The following is a 24,891-nucleotide window of genomic DNA, read 5'->3' on the forward strand; positions in this document are numbered from 1 at the left end:
TCTAACACCAAGGCCAAAACATTTTGCTAAAGCGAAATTGTTTCATAAAAACTGTCTTGATTGAACCCACTTTTAGTTAAAAAGAAAGGAAGGGCGAAATGAGATTCAACCATCAAAGAATTTCAAAACTTTCATGACCAATACTTTCTCAGGCGTTTATAAATCACATCATCGGTGTACTTTTTTCCAGTTCTTCTAATTCCTCATTAGCTGAAGGTAAAGACATGTCTACGAGTTTGGAGAGTAATACTTATTTTCATCAAAATTGTGAAATCCATCCGAATTCAAAAGAAAATTGTTTTTGAGATTGTTTCGAAATATTTGAAAAATTCGTTCGTTAAAGGATAAGAAGAATTAGACGAGTCAAAAATGTTCGTCATTTTGTATCAAGGTAAATGTTTTGTCTTGAAAATATTTTCACTAAAAAATAAACATAAACAAAAAAATATACAAGCCGCAAAAATACTAAGAAAAATGTTTGGTTTATGTTGGTTGGAAAGAAACACGAAGCCCAAAGATGATTGGTGGGTTGATTTCTTATCATTTGCCCACCGATACTAAATTCGTTCCTGAAAAATGAAATGGGAAAAATGTAATTTTCGCAAAATCAGTACATTTAGAACAAGTGGTTATTGGTCACTGTTGTACTCTGTACCAGAGTGTCTCACTTTCCTAGCGAGGCCCTCTATGGCAATGAATTTTTAAATTTCCGGATAAACGCAGCTGGGTTACAATTGTATGCTATCTTATTCTTCCAGAGCATGCTTTAGTTTAAAAAAAATGTACAAAGTTTTTGAAAAACCTGAGAACAAAAAAATTCCTAACTTCTCCACTGCGTTTGGACATTGCATAGTTTCCTCACTTGATTGAAGGCGTTTTATTATATTGTGTTCGAACTAAACACACTATATGCTCGTAACTATATGTGTTCCTAATAGTAATGGATAGAAACAATCCAAGTGGAAAGGACCACCAATATCGAAGCATCTTACCTTTGAATCCAGACTCCAGTGTTCTTTCCTTTCCTGAAAAACACAAGAAAGAATTTCAATTAATTTATCCAAAGTTGTAACAAGAGCTGCAAATCCCAGCGTAACATTTTTCTGCTTTCTCAAGTTCGTATATGTAAGTTTCTCTTTGGTGCTTAATTGTAAGAGGGGGGTCAATTTGCAATTTTTCGGAAAAAGTCACCCAAATAGTATTTCATAATGACCCCCTCCCCATTTTATGAAATTTTCCTGAAAAAATGCCACAACCTTCATTTTCCTAGGGGTTTTGGGGGGAAATCACCCCAAAATCACTTAATATTGAGCCCTCATTTTATTGATTTTCTCCAAGAGTACCAAGCCCCCCTGCTTATTCCACCAACCCCTACAATTAAGCACAAAAGAGTATTGCACTTCTCTCTTCTTCTCCTTAAACCTTATGAGTCAGTATGAATCAATATTAGAAGAGCGGCCCGAGATATTGTGTACGGAAAACCCAACAGATCTACAACAGCTAACTCCCGTTCAGCCAAACTCGCTAACTAGCCGCTTGATGACGATTCGCAGATCTTGTTCTCTAAATTTTCCCATTTTGAGTTATGCGGTGTAAGCGGGTTAGCTTTTAAGCTTATTATAATGAAAACATTACTTACCAGGAGGAACAGTGTCTATGGAATCTTTATCAGGTTGTGCAACCGAAAGGTAGAGATGCATGTGAGGTTCCACTCCTAATTCACCTAACTCCTTGTCATCTTCGGTCAGAACATATCCATTGGGAAATGTCAAGACCTGCTCCAATGGAAACACTGAAAACAGTGTCAAAAGCTAAAAGAAACAATGAAAAAATTCTATACTGGTCTTTTTCTAAATTTTTGTTCCTCGATTGCAGACAGGTTGGGGCATTTGCCATTCTGTATAAGATTTAAAAACTTTTTGTGTTGCAATATGTCCAATAATTTCGTTGAGCTCATTTTGACGCTCAGCTTGTGGACTTCAAGGGTTACACGAGAGAGTTTTAAATTTTATCAACAGGTAACATTTTATTGCAACCACAAAATGTCCAGATATTTATAAAGGTTTGTAAATTTCTATTTAGAAAGTTTAGATCCTTACCTGAACTTTAAGTTGTTTTAGTGTGTGCGTTGAATTGACATGAACGATGTACTCGCCACGCTTACGGCGGTGTCTACAACAAAAAAAAGATAAAATGCGGTTTCGTGAAAATAAATCCAGTTCTCAGACTTGCAAAATTTAGAATTCCATAGGAAGCTATAAAAATGAACGCTTTGAAACTAATTGACCAACCAACCGACCAACTGACTGACCGAAAGAAAACTGTAATATAAACCTTGAACTACGTCTAGCATTCTCCGAAGTGTCGTTCTTGAATTTCTTGTTCGGTACAAACTGAAGAAAAAGAAAAGTTGGAAGTTTGAAGGAAAACAACAGCCGTGTCTGGTAAACAACATCTTCTTCACAGTCCTTTAAAATAATTCCCACTGTAGATATTCTCTTGGGCAAACATTGACGGCCAATAGACTGAATGGACAAAAAATGCTTTTGATAGAATTTGGCTGAGGGAATATTTTTCTGTAAAGAAGAAGTTCAGATTCAAGGAGTTGGATATTCTAGAATTTATTTAGCGCAGAAGAGACAGTAAAGAAAGGAGAATAGGTTTGAGCAGATTCTGCTTCATAGCGTCAACCCCCCCCCCCTGGTGGTTGGGGAGGGGTTACACCCTAAATTTTTCCCAAAAATGGAGGGGGCTGGAAGAACACCACTTTTTTGGGGGGACCTATGTACTTGGGGGGGGGAGCTAAAATCTCATCACTTAACATGGGGGCTAAAATAATTCAGCTTAACAGTTGGCTTAAATTACTCAACTTGAAGCTCATGAATCTGAAAATTTTCGCCTGCAGCGCAATATTTTTACAGAAAGTGTGCAAAATATTTTATATTTAACTTGAACTGAACGCAATTTACATTGGAAAAACACTTTTTTACTGGATAAATTTTTTGAAAGTGTCTAGGGTCAAAAGTCCTGGGGGCTAACAAAAAATTCATAAATCTTTGGGGGGGGAGCTTAAAACTCAAGGGGGACCTAATTTTTGCCTGGGACCTAAACCTAGGCTGATGCTATGTGCTTTCAGCAAATTAAAAAAAAATGAAACCTACCTCTGCCACCTCCGAGAATTCTCGTTTCTAAATATAAAACAGAAAGATGATTAAAGGATACCATCATTAACTTACACAAAGTTTTTAGACAACAGAACCACTCCCATCCGCGTGAGTACAAATTTGAGAAGAAGAAAAATTTGTGATTATATTTTGTCAGCATAAGACGCGCACCTTTCTCTTGCCTGATGAATATCATCAAAAGTAGTGTAGTGGTGTTTATAAGGCATCCATGAAAGTTTTTCCAAAGTCTTCGCGTATTGTAAAAATAAACTTGTATTAGCGTCACAATCGAGCTTGGACTTTCAACCTTATATTCAGAGCCAAAGTTTTCAATATGGACTTTTTCTTGAGGAAAAGCCCCTAGTGCCTACAAAACATTTTAGTCAACAAAATTTCCCAGAATTATCCTCACCTGATGTTTCAAGAAAGCTTTTGAACCGGTAACCGAGATTTCCACCAACTCATCTATTGCTTCATCATCTGTATTTTTTTTACTTTCGTCTACCGTATAATTATGCTGCTCTTTTTCGGTCAGTTTTTGAACGTAGATAGGTTGATTTTCGTAACTCTTCATATCGAAAGCTTCTTCCGCAAGGCGCAAACTTCGACATTCTTTACAGTAAGCTGAGTGGAAAATTAAATCATGTTACCTAATCAGCCCTTTTTATGCCGGCCCTGATTTAGTGCCGGCCCTAATTACGCCAAAGCTTAATTTTTCTCCGTTTTCAGCCCAGTTCTAATTTTATTCCGACCCCTTACGCCGGACCTTATAACGCCAGTGGTGAAAAATAACGTCAATAAACGTTACTCACTAGGTTGACTTTCGTAAAATGTTTCATAGACAGTTTGACCATTGCCATTTGTTGTCGAACTCTTGATCATGGAGACTGTCACAGGTTGTTGGTATTTAAAGAACGTTTTTAGTTTGTTTTGTTCGCCCTCGTCTATGAATGTGATCTCTGGTTCGCTATAACAGTGAGGAGAAATGTTTACAGCGTGTACAGCTACACGACTAGATTATGATAACTGATGAATACAGTTGACGCTTTCTAATTCGATCTTCAAGGAGAATTGGATTTTCATCGAATAAGGGAGCGTCGTTTATGAGAGTTTCTTGTTGAAGGGAACTTTAAATTTCATCGAATAAGGCAGCCTATCGAATAGAAGAACGTTGAATAAAAGAGCGCCAACTGTACTTCACAATTAAGTATTACTCCTCTAGAGCTTAGAGCCAATGATTTTAAACGGTTCTTTCCCGTTCAGAATCTTTCGATGAGAACGAAAACAAATATTCGGACGCAGTACTAGTAACATAGCCCACGCATTATGTATAATAAGGAGCACGTCTAATCTGATCAATAAAGTTCGTCCCTAAGAGACTTGATGGACTTTCCCAAGACGATGCTATCGTTTGTATAATATATTATCATGATATAACATAGTTTGTATATTATAAAACGGCACAACACGGCGGAAAATAGAGTCTGTGTTTAGACACCAGCTACCCCGAAAAAAACCCCGTCTTCACGTTTGTTCCTCTTAGATAATATCGTCTTAGACTGTAGCATAGTCTAGACTTTCCCATGATTGAAAAAAGTATCGAACCACTAAAAAAAATTGAAAAGTGTGCTAATCTCCAGCAAAAAGGATTTAATAGTATATTGTATTAAGATATTGTTGTTGATTCTTGATGTGCCAAAATCAAGACGACGTCATATTTTCTACTAGTAACAAACATGGGTTCGATGCCGAATTTTTCCGATATCAAACTTAGCAGTTTTTACAACTGAAGGCTGCTTTATGCGTTGCGCGAAAACAAAGCATGACTCGCTTACTCTTTATACACCTCGTCGACAATTTCTTCAGCTGAATATAAAGACAAATCATGTTCACAGATCATTTCACTGTTGTCTATCTCCTCTTCAAGCAGTTTGTTATATCTGGAGGGGAAAGAAAAGTGGTTATATCTGAATTCTAACCATACATTTTGCAGTAGCAAGGCAAAATTAAACAGTTTCGAGATATTTTGAAATAAACTTAGAAAAAAACAAGGCTTCTGTAGGATATAAGGACTATGCCAAAGACACTGTACGCATAATGGATTCTAAAAGCTATATTTTCACTTGAAGGATCAAGCGAGAAACCGTTTTCTTCTTCGCAGGTGCGAAAGGTTTTAAGCGAGTAAAGTAAATCGCTATAAAGCGTGGTGGTGTTTCTTTCTGGTATATGGCGTTTTGGAACATCAATGACCGGAATTGAACTTACTTGATCTTTCTCCGCCAATTTTGTATGAAACTCATTGGGATGACATGGAATGTACCATTGTCCTAAAATTAAAAATTTCCATAGTTTTTTTTGTCTGGGCTTGGAAAGGCACTATAATTTTGAGAATGCTGACTGAATATGTTATCTGTGAACAATATAATTTGAAAATCCCAATCCATCAAAAACCGGAGATGAAAAATGATTTTCACCGGGTCAATGAGATTGCATTTTGGAGCAAAAGAATTGCAAACCGAAAGAAATCAAACGAAAAATATTTTGAGTAGATTTTACCATAGTTTGGAGTTTAGCAGTGCGGTCGTTTTGCGATTCAAATAAGAATGGTAAACAATCTCTTTGTTCCAATGCTTGCATTTTCTCCACCTCTTTGTACTCCTCATTCGATTTCTGAATATTCTAACAAAACAGAAAAAAGCATCCAATGATGATATTGCTCCATTCATAGGTGTATTTTAATCATAAATCAATCGGAAACGCTTCAAAAGACCCTCAAGCCAGGGAAAGACTGTTGAGTTATAAAACGGTGAAATATCTTACGAATTTATGTTTGAGTTCGTTTAAAACTAGCTTAACGATAATTAAAAACACTCACAATACATTCGATGCACATTGGAGTATCTGAAGCGAAGGATGTGGCAGATGGGAAATATTCTAAACATCGGGCCCAGTCTTCTTCTGATATCAGAATTCGTGATGAAGATTGTAAATTCAAATTGCCTGAAACAAAACAACAAAGGAGTTATTGTACACATGAGTTTCTGATATTTAGGATGTCAATTTTATTCAATTCAATTTATTTTTCAAAATCAGATTTATTGAAAATAGTCGAACGTGCGCAACGCACTGGGCTTAACTTCAGTGGCTTCAAATTATTCATAGGCTCAATTGTAGACCCCAAGATATTCACCCAATAAACAAGTGTGCCCAATTTCAGCCAAATCCGACCATTTTTGAAGCCTGTAGGCTGCTCCAAAGTTTTAGCCTCGTTTTGGCAAATAACTCGTCCCCAGGCCTCAAAAATCATTGAAAAATGAAAAAACTACCCCCAGGTATTAACCCAAGGTACAAGTGTGCCAAATTTCAGCCAAATCCAACAACTTTCGAAGTCTCCAGGCTGCCCCAAAGTTTTAGCCTCGTTTCGGCGAAAAACTCGTCCCCAGGCCCCAAAAATCAAAATTTTCCCAGATATTCACCCAAGGAACAAGTGTGCCAAATTTCAGCCAAATCCGACCATTTTTGTAGTCTCCAGGCTGCCCTAAAGTTTTTGTCTCAGACAGACACACAGACAGACATTGTCAGATTGTAGCTCAACTGAAGTTGAGAATAATATTTGTCGGTGCTTGGAAATATTTTAATGGTTTGAGGGTGCTACTCTGCTCTTCGAAACGAAGAGACTGAAATAAAATAAAAAAACATAGATAAATACCATGGTCGAGACAAACAATATCTTCGTTGAAAGCAACCAAATGTTGGCTCGGTGTCTTGGCTTTCTTGCTGTTGTTGTTGTTGTTTGAAAGGTTTAGTGAGGAGTTTTCATCCAAGGTTCCATCTTGGCTGTCGTTGTTATTTTTGTCATTCGCATCGTCATCTACTGGTAGCAAATTTATACGAAACATTTGTAAAATACAGTTCAGACCTTCATAAGAATTTACCTATCTACTCTCCCTTTACAACTTTCAAAATCCTAACCGTTGCCTGGTCGTATTGGATTTACCGAAATTTTGTCAAAGGCAGGCAAATATCTAACGACGGAGGAATGGCTGTCAACGAAAGATCGCAAAACCTTCGAAATAGTGAAAGCCTTTTAATTTTTGAAATATGTAGACGAAAATAGCATCTTTTAGCGTCAGAGTACAACGAAGACACCTGTTTTCTGCACAGGAGTTCTCGAAGATGAAGTAGTAGGAGTGGAGGTTGGCGTTGCTGCAGAATTTGACATTCCATAAGTATCCATGAATTCTTTTGTGGCAAGTTGCTTCATTTGTTTCAATGTCTTCTTGCCAACCCAATAACATTTAGCGCTGTCAACTCTACAAAGAAAGAAAATACAACAGAATCAATTGAAGGTCTTAATCTTTTGCTCGACTTTTTAGTCGTGATTTGCAAATTTATAAGTAGTAAACAAGAGAATAATAGAAAAAAACCGTGTAAACTTGAAAGATACCATTTTTAGAGAGTTCAAATCTTACGACTTTAAAAAATAGTTGTTTGAGAAAACCATTTGAGGATGATACTGAGACCAAGGACTTTGTTGACAAAAGATTTCCCAATTGAATTCAAAGATTTAATTCAAAAACATATCTCATTTCCCAAAAAAATCAAAATTTCCCAGCGACTCACTTGTAAGTAGTTTTTGAACATTTGGCGAAGATTTTCAAGTCATCGGTCAGTTTATTGAAAAACTCTTTCTTCCTTTTTAAAAATTCTTCACATTTTTTGCACAAAGCTTCACTCTTGAAGCGTGGAAGACCGCCATATTTGTTAAAAAGGTCGTCAGCGGTCGTCCCGGAAACGCGTTTCAGTAGATTCAATTTGGAAGGGTCGACACAAGAATGGATGCACATCAACTCAGTGTTATCAATAGGTGGAACTGGCCCATCATCTGTGCTCAACCATCGACGCAACCATTTCGTACTGATCCAATCATAGTCCGAATCTGGGTATGACATATTTAAAAAGTGACAATCTTAAACTGTTTTACAGAATAAATTGGCTCTAGGGGATAAAGACTATTGCAGTTTGATCGATTTCAAGTTCAAAGCCGTTATCACGGTAAAATAGATTTTTAATTTAAAATTATCTGATAGAAAATGTGATTACTGGATCTGTAGAAAAAGTGGATTAATATGTAATAAAACCAACCATTTTCTCTTACAGGAAGACGAGAGAAAAGCCCTTGTACTTCCTTTTGTCGCTCCGAACCTATGGATAATTTTTCGTTCTGAAAGACAAAATTTCATAATATTGTTATGAACGAATCATTTGGAACGACATGATGAAATGAAAGACTACTAGATATGTATCGACTTTATTCTATGATAATACATATCAAACCAATCAATAAATATTATAGTGATATGTAACATTCAAATTAACTAACCCAGCTGGCACACAACGTTGTTTCAACGTTTTTCCAACGTTCACAACGTCCATATAACGTTAGATGGACGTTGAAACAACGTTGTGTGCCAGCAGGGAACGGACACGATTTGAAGTTATGCTAAAATTCTGTACCCTTTTACTTTTGACAGTATCCACCCATTCGTCGAAAAAACTGTTGTCCTTAGCAACGATTTCCAACATGTTTTCCGGTGGGTTGATCGAGGAAGGGCTTTCTAAAAGTGAAAATGAGAAATTGAGTCATGAATGTAAAGTAAATCTCAATAAAGTCTCATTTATGAAAAATTCCTGTCAAAAAGAGTTCTTTCGTCATGTTTGTATTTACAAAAAGAATCCATCGCATCGAAATTAAAAAGATAAGGAAGTTAAAACATTGCTCACAACAATAAGGCTGTGAATAGTTCTCGCTTACCTTCGCCATTTTTAACATACACCAACATATAAGAATTCTTAGACTGGTGACCAGGCTCTTTTTCACTTCTCTTCTCTTTCTTTTCCTTTTTATTCTCGATTCCTAAAAGTAAAAAAAATGTATATTTTATGTGTTGGTTGGGTTTAACAAAAGAAGGTTCGTACAAGGTAGCTTAAAACTACCAAGATCAACTTAATGACGAGTCAGTGAAAAAGACAATGTATGGTCAAATAGGTGTAATCCAGAGATATAATGTTAATACTACGGAAAGAACGAATCTCAGAAGTCTTATTTTTACACAAACCTTCCAGATCATCTTCTTTTCCCAGCTCCAATGTTTTACTTTTCATTTCTTCGACTTCTTCATCGTTGAAACGAGACCAAACACCTTGCTAAAAAACAAAAAGGAAATTTTAGTTTTAGATGGAACATCAGTCTTTAGAAAATCCCTCTTCCCTGTCATACCAACATTGTTACTGTTTTTCCGGGTCTGGTAAATGCCTACGACTGAAGCCTTTCAAAAAAATTTTCACTGAGCTTGGTACATGATAGAGAATGTACGAGCAATTTTTAGTTTTGTCAAAGTTAGGAGCAGAATAGTATCAATTTCACAATCATATTTTTAATGGAGAGATTTGGTATCGTATGAGATTACTCAATTTACTCAAATCTAATTTCTTAGGGATTGATATCTGGATCGCAGCCAGTCGCAGCTAGGTTCTATTCTTTACATACCAATTTTCTCATGAGAATAGTGAATCTAAATAGGATATTTAATGGACGTTTTTAAATCTCAAGACGACTTGAAAATTCTTTTTTGACGTCGCCTTTGGGACGAAGACGGTAAATGTTACTGCCGTTTTGCAGTAGTTTTCCTTTGTATATATTCCCTAGTTTATCTTTTAGTAATTGCTTTAAAAATGTAAATAATTAGCTGTTTATGTGAGTGCTAGTCCTTTGGGAGTTGAGTTATATCGTTAATCGTTTATTATTGTATTGGTTGTTCTGTCTATTGTCTTTGTTACTATTGTATCGTGCTCTAGCCAGTTCCATGTCTCTCGGGTATTTTGATTGTTCTGTTAGCGAACTTCTACGTTTTAAATGTTTTGAAGGCATGTTGAGATTCAGTTACTGTTTTTATGTTGTCTGTGAGGTGTGTGAATGGAAAGTGTTTTCAGTACGTATTTTCGTTTTATAACTTGTTCTTTTTCTTTGACTTCCATTTTGTTTCTCGTGTTAACATGTAGATACATTTCATTTTTCATGTTATTTCTTAGTAATTTTTAGTCATTTATCCTTTGTACTTTAGTTGCTTTTAGCCGTATTTCTGAAGAGAAAACGAGTCGAAACACACCCACATTTGTCCTTAAGTGTCGTTTGAATCAGACGTCTGGTGCGGCATTTACAGTAAAGGAAGAGTACAATAGTCTTAAATTATATGAATCCCTCGAGAACTATAACGCCATTTTTACGAAAACTCGAATACATTTCAAATTTATCCACGTGACTTTAAATCTAGATAAAATCGGATAAAAATTGCCATTTTATTTTATTGCCATTTTTTTTCCACGTCCTCATTCAAGTCGCTGTCCTAGATGCTAAAGGTTAATAGGTTAAAGACAACGGAAAACTGATCACCATACCTCTTCATCCCATATATGAGCAATGTAATGACCAGAATTCGCACTTAAACCTCTGTGAATGAGCACAGCATTCAGCTTGTAGATTCCATCTTCTTTATTCTCCAGCTCTACACAGTCATTCATATCAAGGGTGTCAGGAAAACTGACCGAGTTGTTCAACTTCTTCTTAGTGAACGTTTGTCTGCAGAAGAAATATAATAAGGGGATATTTCATTATTTTAGCAAACGTAAATTGTTGAAGCAGCAAACATAGAAACCAGAAAAATGAAGCAACTGAATAAGATAAAATTTTCGTCATCTTTCGTGACTTCACCAGCGTCCTAATTTAGCTGTAGACTTGATAGCTAAATCAAATCTACAATCATTTGTAGATGGAATAGAACAGCAACATGTCATTGAAAGGTAATCTTTAAAAATGTAGGCATCATCAGTAATGAGTTTGTTAAAGAAGAAACATTTGGGATTTGTTTTCAGTTATTATGAAGATTGTTGGACTGTAAACAAAGCATCCTATTTGTATTTTTGAAAGTTGGTTGCAATTTTGCTTGTCTTACGGACATGAATTTAAGCGTGGACTATTATATATGGAATATTTAAAAATTTTGTCTCAATTTTCATATCATGAAGCAACCACTGTTTTACCTGATCTCTTACATTTTCGGCAAAATTTAATTATTTTAGCTCGTCCATACTTTCTCCATTTTAAACCTCTAGAAATCACCAGCAAAGAACTAACCTGTCAAACACAAAACGTAGGAGTTGGAGATTCAAGGTTTTCGGTAATTTCTGGAGGACAATCTTCCTTGTAGCATCTCTTTTGCATTGACAGTGACAACAGAAATACTGATTATCTCCATCCAGAACTTCATCTTTTAAGAAGTCTTTTAAACACTTGTGAAGGGTTGAATGGCCCTTGATATTCAAATCAAGCTCATAAAATGTGGACGGGCGATCAGATACTGCATGGCAATGTTGACATTTAGTTCTGTAACAGTATGTTCCACCGAATTGTAGGTCAATGATATTGATTCCTTGAGCAAGAAGTGATGAATCCAGCAATGAAATGAATAGTTTATTAAACTCCTGTGCATCTTGTTGCTCGTTAGGCTCGATACCCAAACTTTCCAAGAAGGGTGATGGATCCACATAACTGCAAAGATTTAGTGAAGAAAGTGACGAGTGATGTGCTTTTTGGTCATAATTACCATTATTGGAAACTATTATTGTTTGAGAAAATCGGATAATGTCTACTTAATGTAATTTTGTCAAATTTGGTTCACTTCACGGGAAACACTTAACAAAAAATTTTTTTCGTAGTACTTTAAATTTCTTGCGTACAATCATCAGGTACATAAAAAATTATCTAACTTGTTTGAAAAGAAATTCACCCAATTTTTACAAGTCGTAGGGTCGTAAAAAGTTCTAAAACTATAATCAATAAAAATTGAAATAAAAGAAACAAAAACAAAAATGCTAAAATTTGAATTTTTTTTCCAACAAGTTAGATCATTTTGTATGTAGCTGATGATTGTACGCAAGAAACTTAAAGTATAGTTTAGAAACTTATTTCTTTTTTATGATTTTTGTTGGCAAAAAACGTTAAAAATATAGCTTTACAACAAAAGAATCAAAAACAATTACAGAATAAGCAAGAACGAAGCACTTGTATCATCAGATCATCAAACCAAAACATACCGTCTATCACTGTATTGTAGTAAGGAAAAGAGGAACTGCAGATTTCCACAGATGGCTTTGGTGGAGTCATCTCCAAATGAAAGAGTGATCGTTTTTGAGGCACCTTCTTCTCCTTCATTGACTTGAAAAATAAGAAAATGTTATTTTTTTAATTTTTTGGTTACATATCTTTTTACTTCATATTATTAGCTTAAACCATTGCTCTTCAAGCTAGCTATAGATCCTGCCGAGTGGTAAACTCTCATCTATTCCTCACAAGCCAACAATCATTTAATAATCAGCATTCGATGCTTTGAGCAATCTGGCAAGAACATCAATCTATGTTTTCACTTAATCTCACATAAGTCAAAGAGATGAGCCCTTAGTTGAACAGGAAAACATGTTTGCAGATGGCTTTTTCATATAAATGCAATGAAAAACAAAAAGTAATCCTTGAAAACCTTTGTCCGCAAGATCTTCCAATACAAAAATAACATAGATTTCCAGTACATACCAATTTCAGTAGGAGGTATATCATTGTGCCATCTATAAACTGCTGACCGCAGTGGTTTATTTGTGAACCATAGCTAGAAGAAATTTAGAATTTTAATAATGAATATACATTTTCCTCATTTTTTCCTTTTAGTTTACACGTATTTGCAGGCTGCACCGTTTGAGGCGTGTGATAGCACGCGCACACCTCCACACACACCTAAAATCTTTGAGGAGAGTGATTAATCACACGCCATAAATTTGGATTTTACTACTTAAAGTTATGCATAGCACTCCTTATCACACGCCTAAAGTACTTTTTAGGAGTGCGATTGACCACACGCCTGGAATTTTCAAATGACAAAGCCTGTATTTGCCAAAACGTTGTCCTTCTAAATTCATCCATTTAGTACAACTAATCAATTATATTGGATTGTAAACTATAGAATTTATTTGGATGACCATTTCTTAATTCACTACACAGGTGCAAAAATAATGACTGACGTTTTTCTCTATTGTTATAGCACGTGTGATCAATAATGCGAATACATTGGTATTGATCTATTAGTTTTCCATTTCGAATACCTGTAAGAATGTGTTGACATAACAAGTTGCTCCTAGATTCTTCAACCCTACATGCCCATTCTGAAATAAAAAGGGAAAACATTGGAAAAAAGTTAAAAAATTATTATCCCCTTTAACATAGAAAATCTTGAATTTTCTCTATCGGTGAGTATGAGTAAAACAGGAAAAGATAAACAATGTAAGCAACTATGTGCAAACTAACAAAAAGAAACTGACCAAAGTTCATACATAGTTCAAAAATTCAAACGTACTTCAATTTTTCTTTCTGTTTCTGGATCTTCTTCCTTGACCCAAAAACTTTCTAGAACAAGTGTGGTAAATTTGAAATGTGGATTAGATAAAAAAAGATACGTTCGATTGCAAGATGCAAAGAGGTAAAACTCAAGATACCATTAGAGATGACTTGGCAAAATACAAGGCTCTTCTATGAAACATATTTTATAACCTTTGCCTCAGAACACGCGTAAGTTTTGAGAAGGAAAACAAAATTAACAAAGTGAGAATTTTTTTTAACAATTTTAACAAAACAGCTCTAGTTTCAAATTTTAGAATCTACCTTTGATAGTGTTGAACCAAAACTTTTCACCAAGATTTGTAAAGCAATTCGGATTTCTCCTGCAGTTCGATCTGAATATATCAAAAAAAAAAAAGAGAAATGTGAAAGAAGAAAGAACAAACGTCTATTTATTTTAGCTAAATATTACACAGACAGACAGACAGACAGACAGACAGACAGACAGACAGACAGACAGACAGACAGACAGACAGACAGATATTCTAGCTCAACTTAATATATGTGAAATATAATTGACCACTACAAAAAGTCACCTTTTTAAAAAAATTTTAAATAAAAAATTACGTACCTGCATTTTCCTGGTTCACATGTTGGAGCTTTCCAATCAATCACCGCTAGTTTGTTGTTATTGCTGGAACTTGGCATTCTGTAAAGATTTGGCCAATTGTCAAAAGTCTAGAATAAATATTAACAAATTTTAGGAATATTTGTTTTTATAAACTTCTCATGATGCACTTAAAAGAATCCACATAGAAGATGTGTCAAGTAGTCAGATAAGAACATTTAAATTTTACGTACATAATCAAGAGGTACAATTTTGGATCAGTACCTCTTGCACTTTAGTTCTTTATTCAATGGTTAGGTCGGTACTAAATTATCAGACATTTTTGGAAATTCTTTGAATGTCATTTGACCCCAAATTTTGGAGAGGGAATTTCTGAATGTCAGAAAAAAATAAAGAAATCGTTTTTTTTTTTTGCTTCAATTCACCTTTTTAAAACACATATAATCAAAATAATATTTTTTTTAATTGAATAATTTTGAACAGGTGAGACAAATTAAACTCATGTATGATTACTCAAACAGATGTGAGTTGTGTGCAGTTGGTGGGCTGGAATTTTATAAACCCATTTGTCTCATTGAATAATATGAAAGATCATGCTGTCATGGATTTAAAAGTATCTTCACATAACTTTTGCTTGCAACTTGGAAATCTAGTCATAATTCTTCTATATAATGACCGATTCTGCAAAATCAAGTTTGGGACAATCTTTAACCAACATTCAAAATTGTGCTTTCATATCACCATCTGAAGTACTTAAATGTTTTATGTGCTAACAGACCTCGCTATAAATTAGGTGCTATTTATTAAAAGACACTGGTATAGGACTATTGTGTAGTCATCACATCATAAAGGTTAGGTCTACTCTATACAATCAGATACAATTAAAAAAGAATGAACAAAATATTTAAATCCTGAATGTCACAATATCTTGACAAACCTGTATACTTTTTTTGGTGCACCCATAAGAGAATTTTTGGAAAATCTTTGAATGTCATTCAACCCAAAGTTTTGGAGAAGGAATTTTTTTCATGTCGGGCAAAAATAAAGAAATAGTTTTGTTTTTGTTTTTTTTGTTTTGCTTCAATTCACATATACTCATAATAATATTATTTTGAAAAAATATGCTTTTTAACAGGGGGGGGGGTGAAGCAGTTACTACAAGACATCATGCCGGTTAGTACCGTGGTGGTGTGCCATATGAATTGGATAAAATCACTTAGTACTCAGATGTACTAACTGCAAAAAAGGGTGGTCCCCTGCTAAAAATTTGCCAAATTTTGGTACTAACTGTGTAAAAAATAGGATTTTGTGAGAAAATTTAAAAAAAAGACCATATTTTACCAAAAAAGATTTTGGGGAAGTAGATTTTTTTTCAAATTTTCGAAATTTTTTTTTAAATCTTAAAAACAATTTGCTGGTTGCAATAGAAATTGGATTTTCTAAAATGTTGTTTTTTCCTATTGAAAGCTATGGAAAATTGAGTCATTTTTAAGATATTAAATTTTATTTTATTTGATTTTATTGAATTTATGAAGGTCAAAAGCCTTTTTCAAGGCTAATTTCAGTTAGTACTAACTGTACTATAAAGTGTACCAAGGTGGTGGTGTTACTAACTTCTTCCGAGAAAGCAGTTAGTAGGCATGATGTCTGGTACTAACTGCTTCACCCCCCCTGTTTTTAATTGAATAATTTTGAACAGGTGAGGCAAATTGACCTAATGTGTGATTACTCAAACAGTTGTGAGTTGTGTCTCATTGAAATAATGAAAGACTATCTTTGGTTACTTGGCCCAGGTTGGCCTAATGTGTAAAAAATGACATGGGACACAATGTGGGTTAAGTAAATAAAAACAAAAATCAGGGTTTGAGTTATAAATTTTAGGAGCTTCGCTATAAGGAGCGTTGGAAGAAAATACGAAAGTATCTTCAATTCATTTCTCTAGAAAAGTGAAGTAAGACTTGAAGTAAGAGATTATAGACAAAGTATAGTATAGTGAAGTTTTGAAGTAACAAGTATATAAAGCAATAGATAAACGAATGAAGAAAGTAGCGATGTGGGGAGTAGATAAAGCAATAGATAAACCGATGAAGAAAGTAGCAAAGTAGCGAGTTGATAAAGCAATAGATAAACGAATAAATAAAATAGCAAAGTAGCAAGTAGATAAAGCAATAGATAAACGAATGAATAAAATAGCAAAGTGGCAAGTAGATAAAGCAATAGATAAACGAATGAATAAAATAGCAAAGTGGCAAGTAGATAAAGCAATAGATAAATGAATGAATAAAGTAGCGATGTGGGGAGTAGATAAAGCAATAGATAAACGAATGAATAAAATAGCAAAGTAGCAAGTAGATAAAGCAATAGATAAACGAATGAATAAATAGCAAAGTGGCAAGTAGATAAAGCAATAGATAAACGAATGAATAAAATAGCAAAGTGGCAAGGCAAGTAGATAAAGCAATAGATAAATGAATGAATAAAGTAGCGATGTGGGGAGTAGATAAAGCAATAGATAAACGAATGAATAAAATAGCAAAGTAGCAAGTAGATAAAGCAATAGATAAACGAATGAATAAAATAGCAAAGTGGCAAGTAGATAAAGCAATAGATAAACGAATGAATAAAATATCAAAGTGGCAAGTAGATAAAGCAATAGATAAACGAATGAATAAAATAGCAAAGTGGCAAGTAGATAAAGCAATAGATAAATGAATGAATAAAGTAGCGATGTGGGGAGTAGATAAAGCAATAGATAAACGAATGAATAAAATAGCAAAGTAGCAAGTAGATAAAGCAATAGATAAACGAATGAATAAAATAGCAAAGTGGCAAGTAGATAAAGCAATAGATAAACGAATGAATAAAATAGCAAAGTGGCAAGTAGATAAAGCAATAGATAAATGAATGAATAAAGTAGCGATGTGGGGAGTAGATAAAGCAATAGATAAACGAATGAATAAAATAGCAAAGTAGCAAGTAGATAAAGCAATAGATAAACGAATGAATAAAATAGCAAAGTGGCAAGTAGATAAAGCAATAGATAAATGAATGAATAAAGTACAAGTAGCGATGTGGGGAGTAGACAACGCAATAGATAAACTGATGAAGAAAGTAGCAAAGTAGCGACTTTACAAAGCAAAAGATGAACGAATGAATAAAGTAGTGAAGTGGCGAGTTGATAAAGCAATAGATAATGGAATGAAGAAAGTTGAGAAGTAGCGAGTTGATAAAGCAATAGATGAACGAGTGAATAAAGTAGCGAATTGATAAAGCAATAGACAAACGAATGAAGAAAGTTGAGAAGTAGCAAGTAGATTAAGCAATAGATAAACAAATAAAAGAAGGAACAAAAAAGGTTTTCTTATAATTTTTTAACTTTGCATTTTTGAGTTAGGAAAGTTTTTTGGGTTGCTAAATCTAAAATTCACTTCACATTTTGTAAAGTGCGAAGCTATAATTCGAACCCTGAAAATAATGGGCTGTTCCATTTAAAATCCATTATTAATCCATTATCGTATTCAATTATCATTATCCCTTTATTTTTAATTCTGGAACTTTAGTATTTTGATTGAAAGAAAATGCGAAAGTATCTTCAATGCATTTCTCTAGAAAGTTTGAAAGAATGTTTGTTTTTATTGAAACATTTGAAGGATTCAGAATTTCGATTTTCGAACATGAGGAATTTAAAACGGGAAGTGAAATGAATCAAAATAAAAAATAAAAATAAAAACCAACTTTTTAGTTGGAAAAACTTTCCTGACCTAAAGACGTAATTTTTGAAATTTTCTTCAAATATTTTCTTGTCAGTCAGTCTAGTCATTTTTGTTTGGTGAGACCCCTATCATGTTAGAAAAAGGACCTAAAAAGGCAACCTTGTCCCTGTGTATCCCAGGCTTTATTAACGTTATTGATTGACACCAGAGAATACCCCAGGGTGTTGGCTGATGTAAGTTTCCCCTCGGAGAGGGGGAATTTCTCAAAATAATACGTCCTAAAAAATCTGACGTTACAAAACTACACTGCAATGCAATGGTTTCAAATCAAGGAACAAATGAAATCTTTTGAACAGTGATTCACTGAAAAGTTAATAATGCTACAATTAGATCATTGGTACCTAAATATTTTCAAAACTGTACGTTAAAATCAAATTACACCTTAAAACCTACACTAATACACCTTAAAAACTACAAACATTGACCCCTTGCTCACAACTTACTGAAACTGTAAAATTGCAATTCTGGTGCTGAACAGTGATTTAATTGATCAAATACTTGCTAGAAATCCATCCCCAAAATAATATTTGTATTTTTCAGGATTTCATACCCATAATGCAATTGCGCTTGTTTATTTGTCAAAAAACGGCTTTGAAGGGTCAAAACTTTTATTCACTTCATTTTTGATGTATGTTACTAATGTTTTTCTAAATCTCCATCAAATTTGTGACATTTTGGTATGCAGTAATGTATGACCATGTTTTGAGAAAGTCGATTTTCAGACTGAATTGGCCACTACCATAAATGGTTTGCAAACCTGTGCAAACGATATCATCCACCAGGATGCATCCTCTCTTATTTTCCCCCTATTTTCTACTTTCCTACCTTCTATCCTGATTTTCTGACTTTCTCTAGTTTTATAACTGTTTTCTAAGTATTTTTCTGAAATTTGCCTGTACCAGTGAAATAGGGCTTCGACCCCGACTCAAACCACCAAATGAAAGCAACCTTGGTTTACAAACCCAATGCCTAACCGCTTGAGCTAACGAGACACACGGCAGAAAGCTGTCATTCACAAATACTTATAGCGTGTAATTTACAGACCTTTATTAAGAAAGCTCCCAACCCTACCGGTGCCCCTGCAAGGATCCCTACGGGATCCTAAGTTAGGTCTTAGGGTATGGATGCCCCTAAGAAGGCCTTCGGCCTTATATTGTGACTCTCGAGCTCCAACCCTAACCCTAACTGATAATAACCAAACCCCTGTCTAGGTCTGCAGATTTAAAAATTTCACTTGCATCCTGGTGGATGATATCGTCTGTCAACCACCATAAATGAGCTTTAAAATAGAACTTTGAGGGCCTTACGAAATTTCTTTGGGGTGTAAGCATGGAGAAGAAAATGATTTTTTCGTACCTACCATAAGTATAGGTACCTAAAAAGTATAGGTTTTATGACCTTAAATTCATTTGTGTAATCTCTAGGTAAAAACATGATTTTTTGAAAGGATTTTTGATAAAATTTTCAATAAAACTTCGACACTTTGCGATAATTAATATTCTTGAAATTAGGTATTTTATGAAAATATTAGAGATTGTAAAAATATACCATAATAAATTAAGTTTGGTGGTTAAGAGAGCTCAAAACCCAAGTTTGTAGGTTTTAAGGCAGGGGTGTGTGGTTTTAAAGGGTCCGGGGGGGGGGGGGGGGGGGTTTATTAGGCACATGGAGGGTACGGTATGTGCCGCCCTTAAGGGTACCTTTTTTGGACTTCCAAAGTCCCGCTAAGGCAGTGAGGCTGGAACTTCGATTTTTGAGGATTACGATTTTTGAGGATTACTATTTTACCAGTTTTCAGCTATTTTTGCCTCGCTAACCCAAATCTCGCAACCTCTTTACCTTAAGGTAGATCGAAATTAGAGTTTTTCAGCGTGCCGAAAAAAACGCATAGCACAATTTTTTTCATCTTCACAGGATCGATTCTCAACAACAAAATACATCATTTGGTCTTTGAGTTTTTTTCTGACGTTTTTCCTTCAAAGAATATCAATCACTTTCCTTTTCCCCTTTAAAAATTATTAGCTCGCATTTCGCGCGGGCGAATAAAGGCAAGGCAGCAATCTTGCTGAGGGTGCTACTTAGTTTCCGCCCTATTTTGCGGCCACGATAGAATGGTCTAAACACGGGGGTATTCCAAATGATAAACTATGTCGTTCTGTAAGTGTTTATCTTCTGAGAGATACAAATAGTATATTGAATTTTATTAACTTATTTATTTAAGTATTTTTGAGCACAAATTTAAATATATGGTTGAATAAACAACAAATGATAACAGTTCTGTTTCTTCAAACCCCCAGGAAAAGTTTTTTTGCCAACTTAGCTATTTTATAAATCTCGGAAAAGAATTCCCATAGGAATTCCGATACCTAACCTGATTGGTTAATTTCGGAACAGATTCAAGAAAGTCATAATGGCAGATAATTTTGAAAGTTTCTGAGGAAATGTGTGTAATTTATCAATGTTGATGATGGCTTGTTGATTCTTTAAAGAAAAAAGATAACAGGTATAGCTTTTTCTAATCCTGCAGGGCTGCAAATAAATATTTTTAATCAATCGGACATCATGTTCGACAGAAATGAAATCCTGTCGGTCAAACTCAAAATCCTGTCGGTCATTCAGTGTATTTTTTTTTAATTATGTAGTCTTGAAAGTTACGGAGAAAGCGAGTAGGTAAAATAAAAGTTACCTTGGAACAGTTTGTTACTGTATACTTTAGGCGTACAAACTTTCGCGAGCAGAAACTTTCGCGAGGACGAAAAATCGCGAAATTCATGACATTTACTTTCGCGAATTTAACGGAATTTTTTTCGCGAGCATAAACTTTCGCGAATCAAGACGTAAAATTGAGAATTTTCACATGAAAAATGGCTTAGAGACACAAATACTTCTTGGGTTGGCTTGAAACATTTGTCCTTTGACTTATTAGTCTTATTTAGCAGGCTAAAAAGTGCCATAAAAGTTACATTTTATTCAAAGTTTGAAGTTTTACAGATTTTCTATTTTGTCAAGAATTTTTCGCGAGCTTAAACTTTCGCGAATGGCCCTTCCTAGAATTTTTAAAGACATTTACTTTCGCGAAAAGGTCCAAAATTCGCGAAAATCGCGAAAGTTTCTACGCCTAAAGTATAACAGAGAAATTGATTCGATAAAAGTGATCTTAGAAACACCCTTGAAAGTTATGAAGAAAGCGAATTGATAAAAGTTAACTTAGAAACACCCTGAAAGCTACAAAGGAAGCGAGTATTAATAGAATAGGCTAAGTAGGAGACAGGGGTGCAAGAGATTTAGTTATTGGTTTATTCCTTTTTTCATTCGGACATCATGACCGACACAAAAGATTTTCAGTCGGTCAAATGGCTTTTTCAGTCGGACATTGACCGATGACCGAGGCTTATTTGCAGCCCTGAATCCTGGAATATTGAGGTTCCAGCTACACTGTGAGGGTTGGAAAAATCAGAAAATCAGAAAATCAAATTTTAGTCAAAAAGGGTCAGAAAAATAGGAAAAATATATTTCAACTTTTTACCCCCTGAAAGAATATCATAATTTGGTCAAAATTGGTCAAATTTGTCCCGCTAAGGGGTGTAAAATATCCAAAAATTTTCTTTTGTTTTCTCCTTTTTAGTCTCGGTAAGGGTCCAAAGTTGGAAAGTCGGGTGGCACCCCCCCTGTCAGCCCGCAACCCTAGTTTAGTACCCCCCCCCGGGTAGGGGTATCCACTGGCACTGGTATATTTTGCTTGCAACTTGCGAATTGAGTGACCTGCCTCGATCTCTTCGCAATTTTTATACATATACACTAGTATAAGTTGACTGGACCTCCAAGCACTTTTTTCATCTGAAAATTCCTGTCATCTACACCCCCTATATCAAATTTTTTTCTGGAACAGCCCAATCAAAATACAAAATAAAAAAGATCTTATGGAGGAGCTCCTGCTTTGTGTTTCATACTCATAGTGGGCAACACCCCTCCAACCCCCACCTGAAAAAGGTCACCCCCTCCTACATAGGGTTACCCCCACCTGAAATCTCATATCAGCCCAACCCCCACCTTTTTCAGCAACCCCCACCTAAATTTGTAAAATCTTCGAACCCCCACCTGAAAATTCAGTTTATCCTTTTTTCCTTTAGGAAACATATGTCGTCATAGGTAATGGATATAAAGAGATATGTGCTTGTTAGCAACTCCAGAAGATTTTTCAAGTCCACCGGGTGACGAAAAAAAACACCGGGCCGGCCAAAAAAATTTTTTTTGCAAGATCCAAACTTTTTTTAAAGCGCTTATTAAAATTGTCTTCTTTACCTTAATATTACACTTGACACCGCTACAGGCTTCGGCATAAGAAAATTCACGTGTGATCATCGCAGCCCTAGATTTGATTATAGTTGTCTAGGCTGCGATTATTCAATACTTAATTGTTTACATTTTTCAATTGTGTTAAAATCTCTGAACTGGACACTCTCTTTTCATTTTGAATATTTATCTTTATTGCTAAAGGCTCCAAACTGTGATTTACGATAACTTTTTTGAGAAAAAGTAGAGTGAGGGAATATTCCCCAATTTTTTAATCCCACGATGAATTTTCTTTTTTATTTTACTCAAAGTCACCATGATTCTTTTATAAAAACAAAGCTGTTTACTTACTGAAAAGTCTCCACTTTGTGAATTTTCTATTTATTTTACTCACAAATCAGCATGATTTTTTAAACAAACAAGTTTATATAAAAAATAACATTCTTAAAAGTTGAGTTGCAAGCAAGAATTAACAAAAACAATGCAGGGTTTAATTTGAGATGAATAAAATTTCCTTTCTATAACAATGGATAAACCTTCATTCCATGTGATTTCTAGGCGTGCATTTACATAGAATATAAAATATCACGTGCGATAAATCACACGCCTCAAAAACTGATTCACGAAAGTTTTCCAAACAAACAAACTAACATTAACCCTAACGATGATGTTCGAAAAAAAATGCGGCCGGGTGACGACAAAATAAATTTTCACCCGGCCGGTGGACCGGAAACAAAAATTTTTTTCGGATTCGCCCAACTCCAGAAGATTTTTCAAGTTTTAATTTTTTTTTCAAAATATATCCTATCTTGTAGAGCTTTGAAAAAGAAAGAAAATGAGGGGTCATAGGCCTCCAGAGGATTAGTGGTTGTAAAGATATTCAAATTTTAGTGTCAAAAATTTGACTAAAAATGTCAAAAAAAAGGTTAGGAAAATCGGCAGGTACAAAATGCATAAAACATAATGCATATTGCATAATGCATAATAGTATTGTGTAATTTACAGAACGATTTTATATTTTGTTCTCCTTTGCAGAGGCTAAAGCCGCAAAAACCTCTTTAGAAGAGTTTCTTGTAAACATTCCAATCAGAAGGATTTCCTCAGACATAATATTTACTTTTCGAATCCGAATGAAAGAAGAAAATATTCGAATCATAACAATAAAGGGTTTTCTGTCAGCATAAATAATAAGAAGATGCAACAGATCAAAAAGGTTTCCCCCTTCTTCTTTCTCAAAAAAAACATAAACATTCGAATGTAAAAAGATTTGAAGTCTATTTTCTTTAATCTAGCTTCTGGATGAAGCGCTTTAACTTATATTGGCTGGATATTGGCTTATCTAACAAAAAGCATTCACATGGTTAAATGCTTTCTAAGAAGGTAAACCCTTTGGAATTTATTAGCAATTGTTCGAAAAGATCTCTGAGAAAAAGATCTTGCTTTAAAATTTACGTTTTCGAGTTAAAAAACGGAGGAGTTATTTTCGTGTTTTTTTCTACATTATACTACGTTCTGTAAAATACAACTATGAAAATCAAAATGGCGACAAGCATTTTCAGTGGATCATGGATTTTCTTCATCATCCAAAATTCAAATTTACAGCTTTCTACCCTTTATTTTCTGGTAGAAAATGGTATAATTGTTTTGTTGAAAGTATTATCTTTCAAATTCTCCTTATTATAGCCTCTAAAATTGATATTTTTCAAATATTATGCATTATGCATTATGCATTATGCAATATGCATTATGTTTTATGCATTTTGGACCTGCCGTTAGGAAAATAGCTTGGAAAAATTCGAAAAATGTGTCAAAAAAGAAAAAAAAGAAATTTTCCAGTCATACTTCTTAAATTTTGCATATCTCTTTTTCTAGTGTAGCTAGAGACCTCAAATTTGGAGGGAGAATTCTTTGATGGTGTTAAAATATTATTATATAAAAATATTTGTAAACATTTAGTATATTTATCAAAATAACGAAAGATATATCTTTTTTTGAAAAAAGAAAGACATTGCATTTTTTATTTTTGTTTTTGAAGAAAATAGCTTGGAAAAGGTTGAAATGAGTCAAAAAAGGTGGTAGGACCCATTTTCAAGGGGCCTCTGGAAATGGAGGGAAAAAAACTTCTGAGTAAAGAATAAGTTTTTCTGAAAGGAAAACCCCAAATGAAAAGAAAATCCATTTCGGCAGAAATAAACTTTTTTTTGTGGACATTCCCATGCTAAAGAAGCCAAAAAAGTTAAAAAAACTACATGAAAATGAAAGAACAGAATTAGAATTGAGATTTTTTGAATTCCTCACCCTTTTTCTCTGATAAACATACAAAGTTTCAGCCTCCAAATACATTTTCCTCCGTTTCCAGACACATTTGTTCTTCGATAGTTGCAAATTTTTTTTCTCCCGTCGGCAAACAATTTGCAAAACGTTCGGCATTTTACCAATTTGCCGTCTAGCCCGTGTCCACAGTGTTATATACCGCTGGAAAGCTAAGATCACGGGCTTTCATTTAGTAAAAACCGGAACGCTTTAGCATAATAGAAAAAAAGTTCCAAGGTCAAAGTCGGGAAAAAATGAATTTGGTTTTACGTCAACGAA

General features: G+C 34.5%; 1 protein-coding gene across 2 annotated transcripts in view; it reads right to left on the minus strand.

Annotated features, from left to right (window-relative positions):
* Nucleotides 1-372: 372 nt before the first annotated feature.
* Nucleotides 373-24,891, minus strand: part of LOC136798808 (ubiquitin carboxyl-terminal hydrolase 48-like) — a 28,784-nt gene continuing 4,265 nt past the window's right edge. The window contains exons 2-28 of one of the 2 annotated variants that reach the window (XM_067055482.1): nucleotides 14,237-14,343; nucleotides 13,930-14,000; nucleotides 13,625-13,674; nucleotides 13,374-13,433; nucleotides 12,811-12,883; nucleotides 12,318-12,438; nucleotides 11,359-11,772; nucleotides 10,623-10,803; nucleotides 9,284-9,371; nucleotides 8,980-9,081; nucleotides 8,682-8,782; nucleotides 8,310-8,388; nucleotides 7,788-8,103; nucleotides 7,314-7,477; nucleotides 6,874-7,035; nucleotides 6,040-6,164; nucleotides 5,721-5,843; nucleotides 5,430-5,491; nucleotides 5,000-5,104; nucleotides 3,977-4,131; nucleotides 3,577-3,788; nucleotides 3,162-3,188; nucleotides 2,335-2,393; nucleotides 2,100-2,172; nucleotides 1,640-1,811; nucleotides 993-1,025; nucleotides 373-569 (exon numbers count right to left, since the gene is read on the minus strand). In XM_067055482.1, the coding sequence (XP_066911583.1) occupies nucleotides 541-569; nucleotides 993-1,025; nucleotides 1,640-1,811; nucleotides 2,100-2,172; nucleotides 2,335-2,393; nucleotides 3,162-3,188; nucleotides 3,577-3,788; nucleotides 3,977-4,131; nucleotides 5,000-5,104; nucleotides 5,430-5,491; nucleotides 5,721-5,843; nucleotides 6,040-6,164; nucleotides 6,874-7,035; nucleotides 7,314-7,477; nucleotides 7,788-8,103; nucleotides 8,310-8,388; nucleotides 8,682-8,782; nucleotides 8,980-9,081; nucleotides 9,284-9,371; nucleotides 10,623-10,803; nucleotides 11,359-11,772; nucleotides 12,318-12,438; nucleotides 12,811-12,883; nucleotides 13,374-13,433; nucleotides 13,625-13,674; nucleotides 13,930-14,000; nucleotides 14,237-14,313 (3,234 nt within the window). In that variant the 5' untranslated portion in view covers nucleotides 14,314-14,343 and the 3' untranslated portion in view covers nucleotides 373-540. Of the gene's footprint in view, nucleotides 570-992; nucleotides 1,026-1,639; nucleotides 1,812-2,099; nucleotides 2,173-2,334; nucleotides 2,394-3,161; nucleotides 3,189-3,576; nucleotides 3,789-3,976; nucleotides 4,132-4,999; nucleotides 5,105-5,429; nucleotides 5,492-5,720; nucleotides 5,844-6,039; nucleotides 6,165-6,873; nucleotides 7,039-7,313; nucleotides 7,478-7,787; nucleotides 8,104-8,309; nucleotides 8,389-8,681; nucleotides 8,783-8,979; nucleotides 9,082-9,283; nucleotides 9,372-10,622; nucleotides 10,804-11,358; nucleotides 11,773-12,317; nucleotides 12,439-12,810; nucleotides 12,884-13,373; nucleotides 13,434-13,624; nucleotides 13,675-13,929; nucleotides 14,001-14,236; nucleotides 14,344-24,891 lie in introns of both variants that reach the window. The other variant, XM_067055481.1, reaches the window with a different exon arrangement.

This window comes from Clytia hemisphaerica, unplaced genomic scaffold, assembly GCF_902728285.1.
Source record: "Clytia hemisphaerica strain Z4C2 unplaced genomic scaffold, Clytia hemisphaerica genome assembly, whole genome shotgun sequence".
Taxonomy (NCBI): domain Eukaryota; kingdom Metazoa; phylum Cnidaria; class Hydrozoa; order Leptothecata; family Clytiidae; genus Clytia; species Clytia hemisphaerica.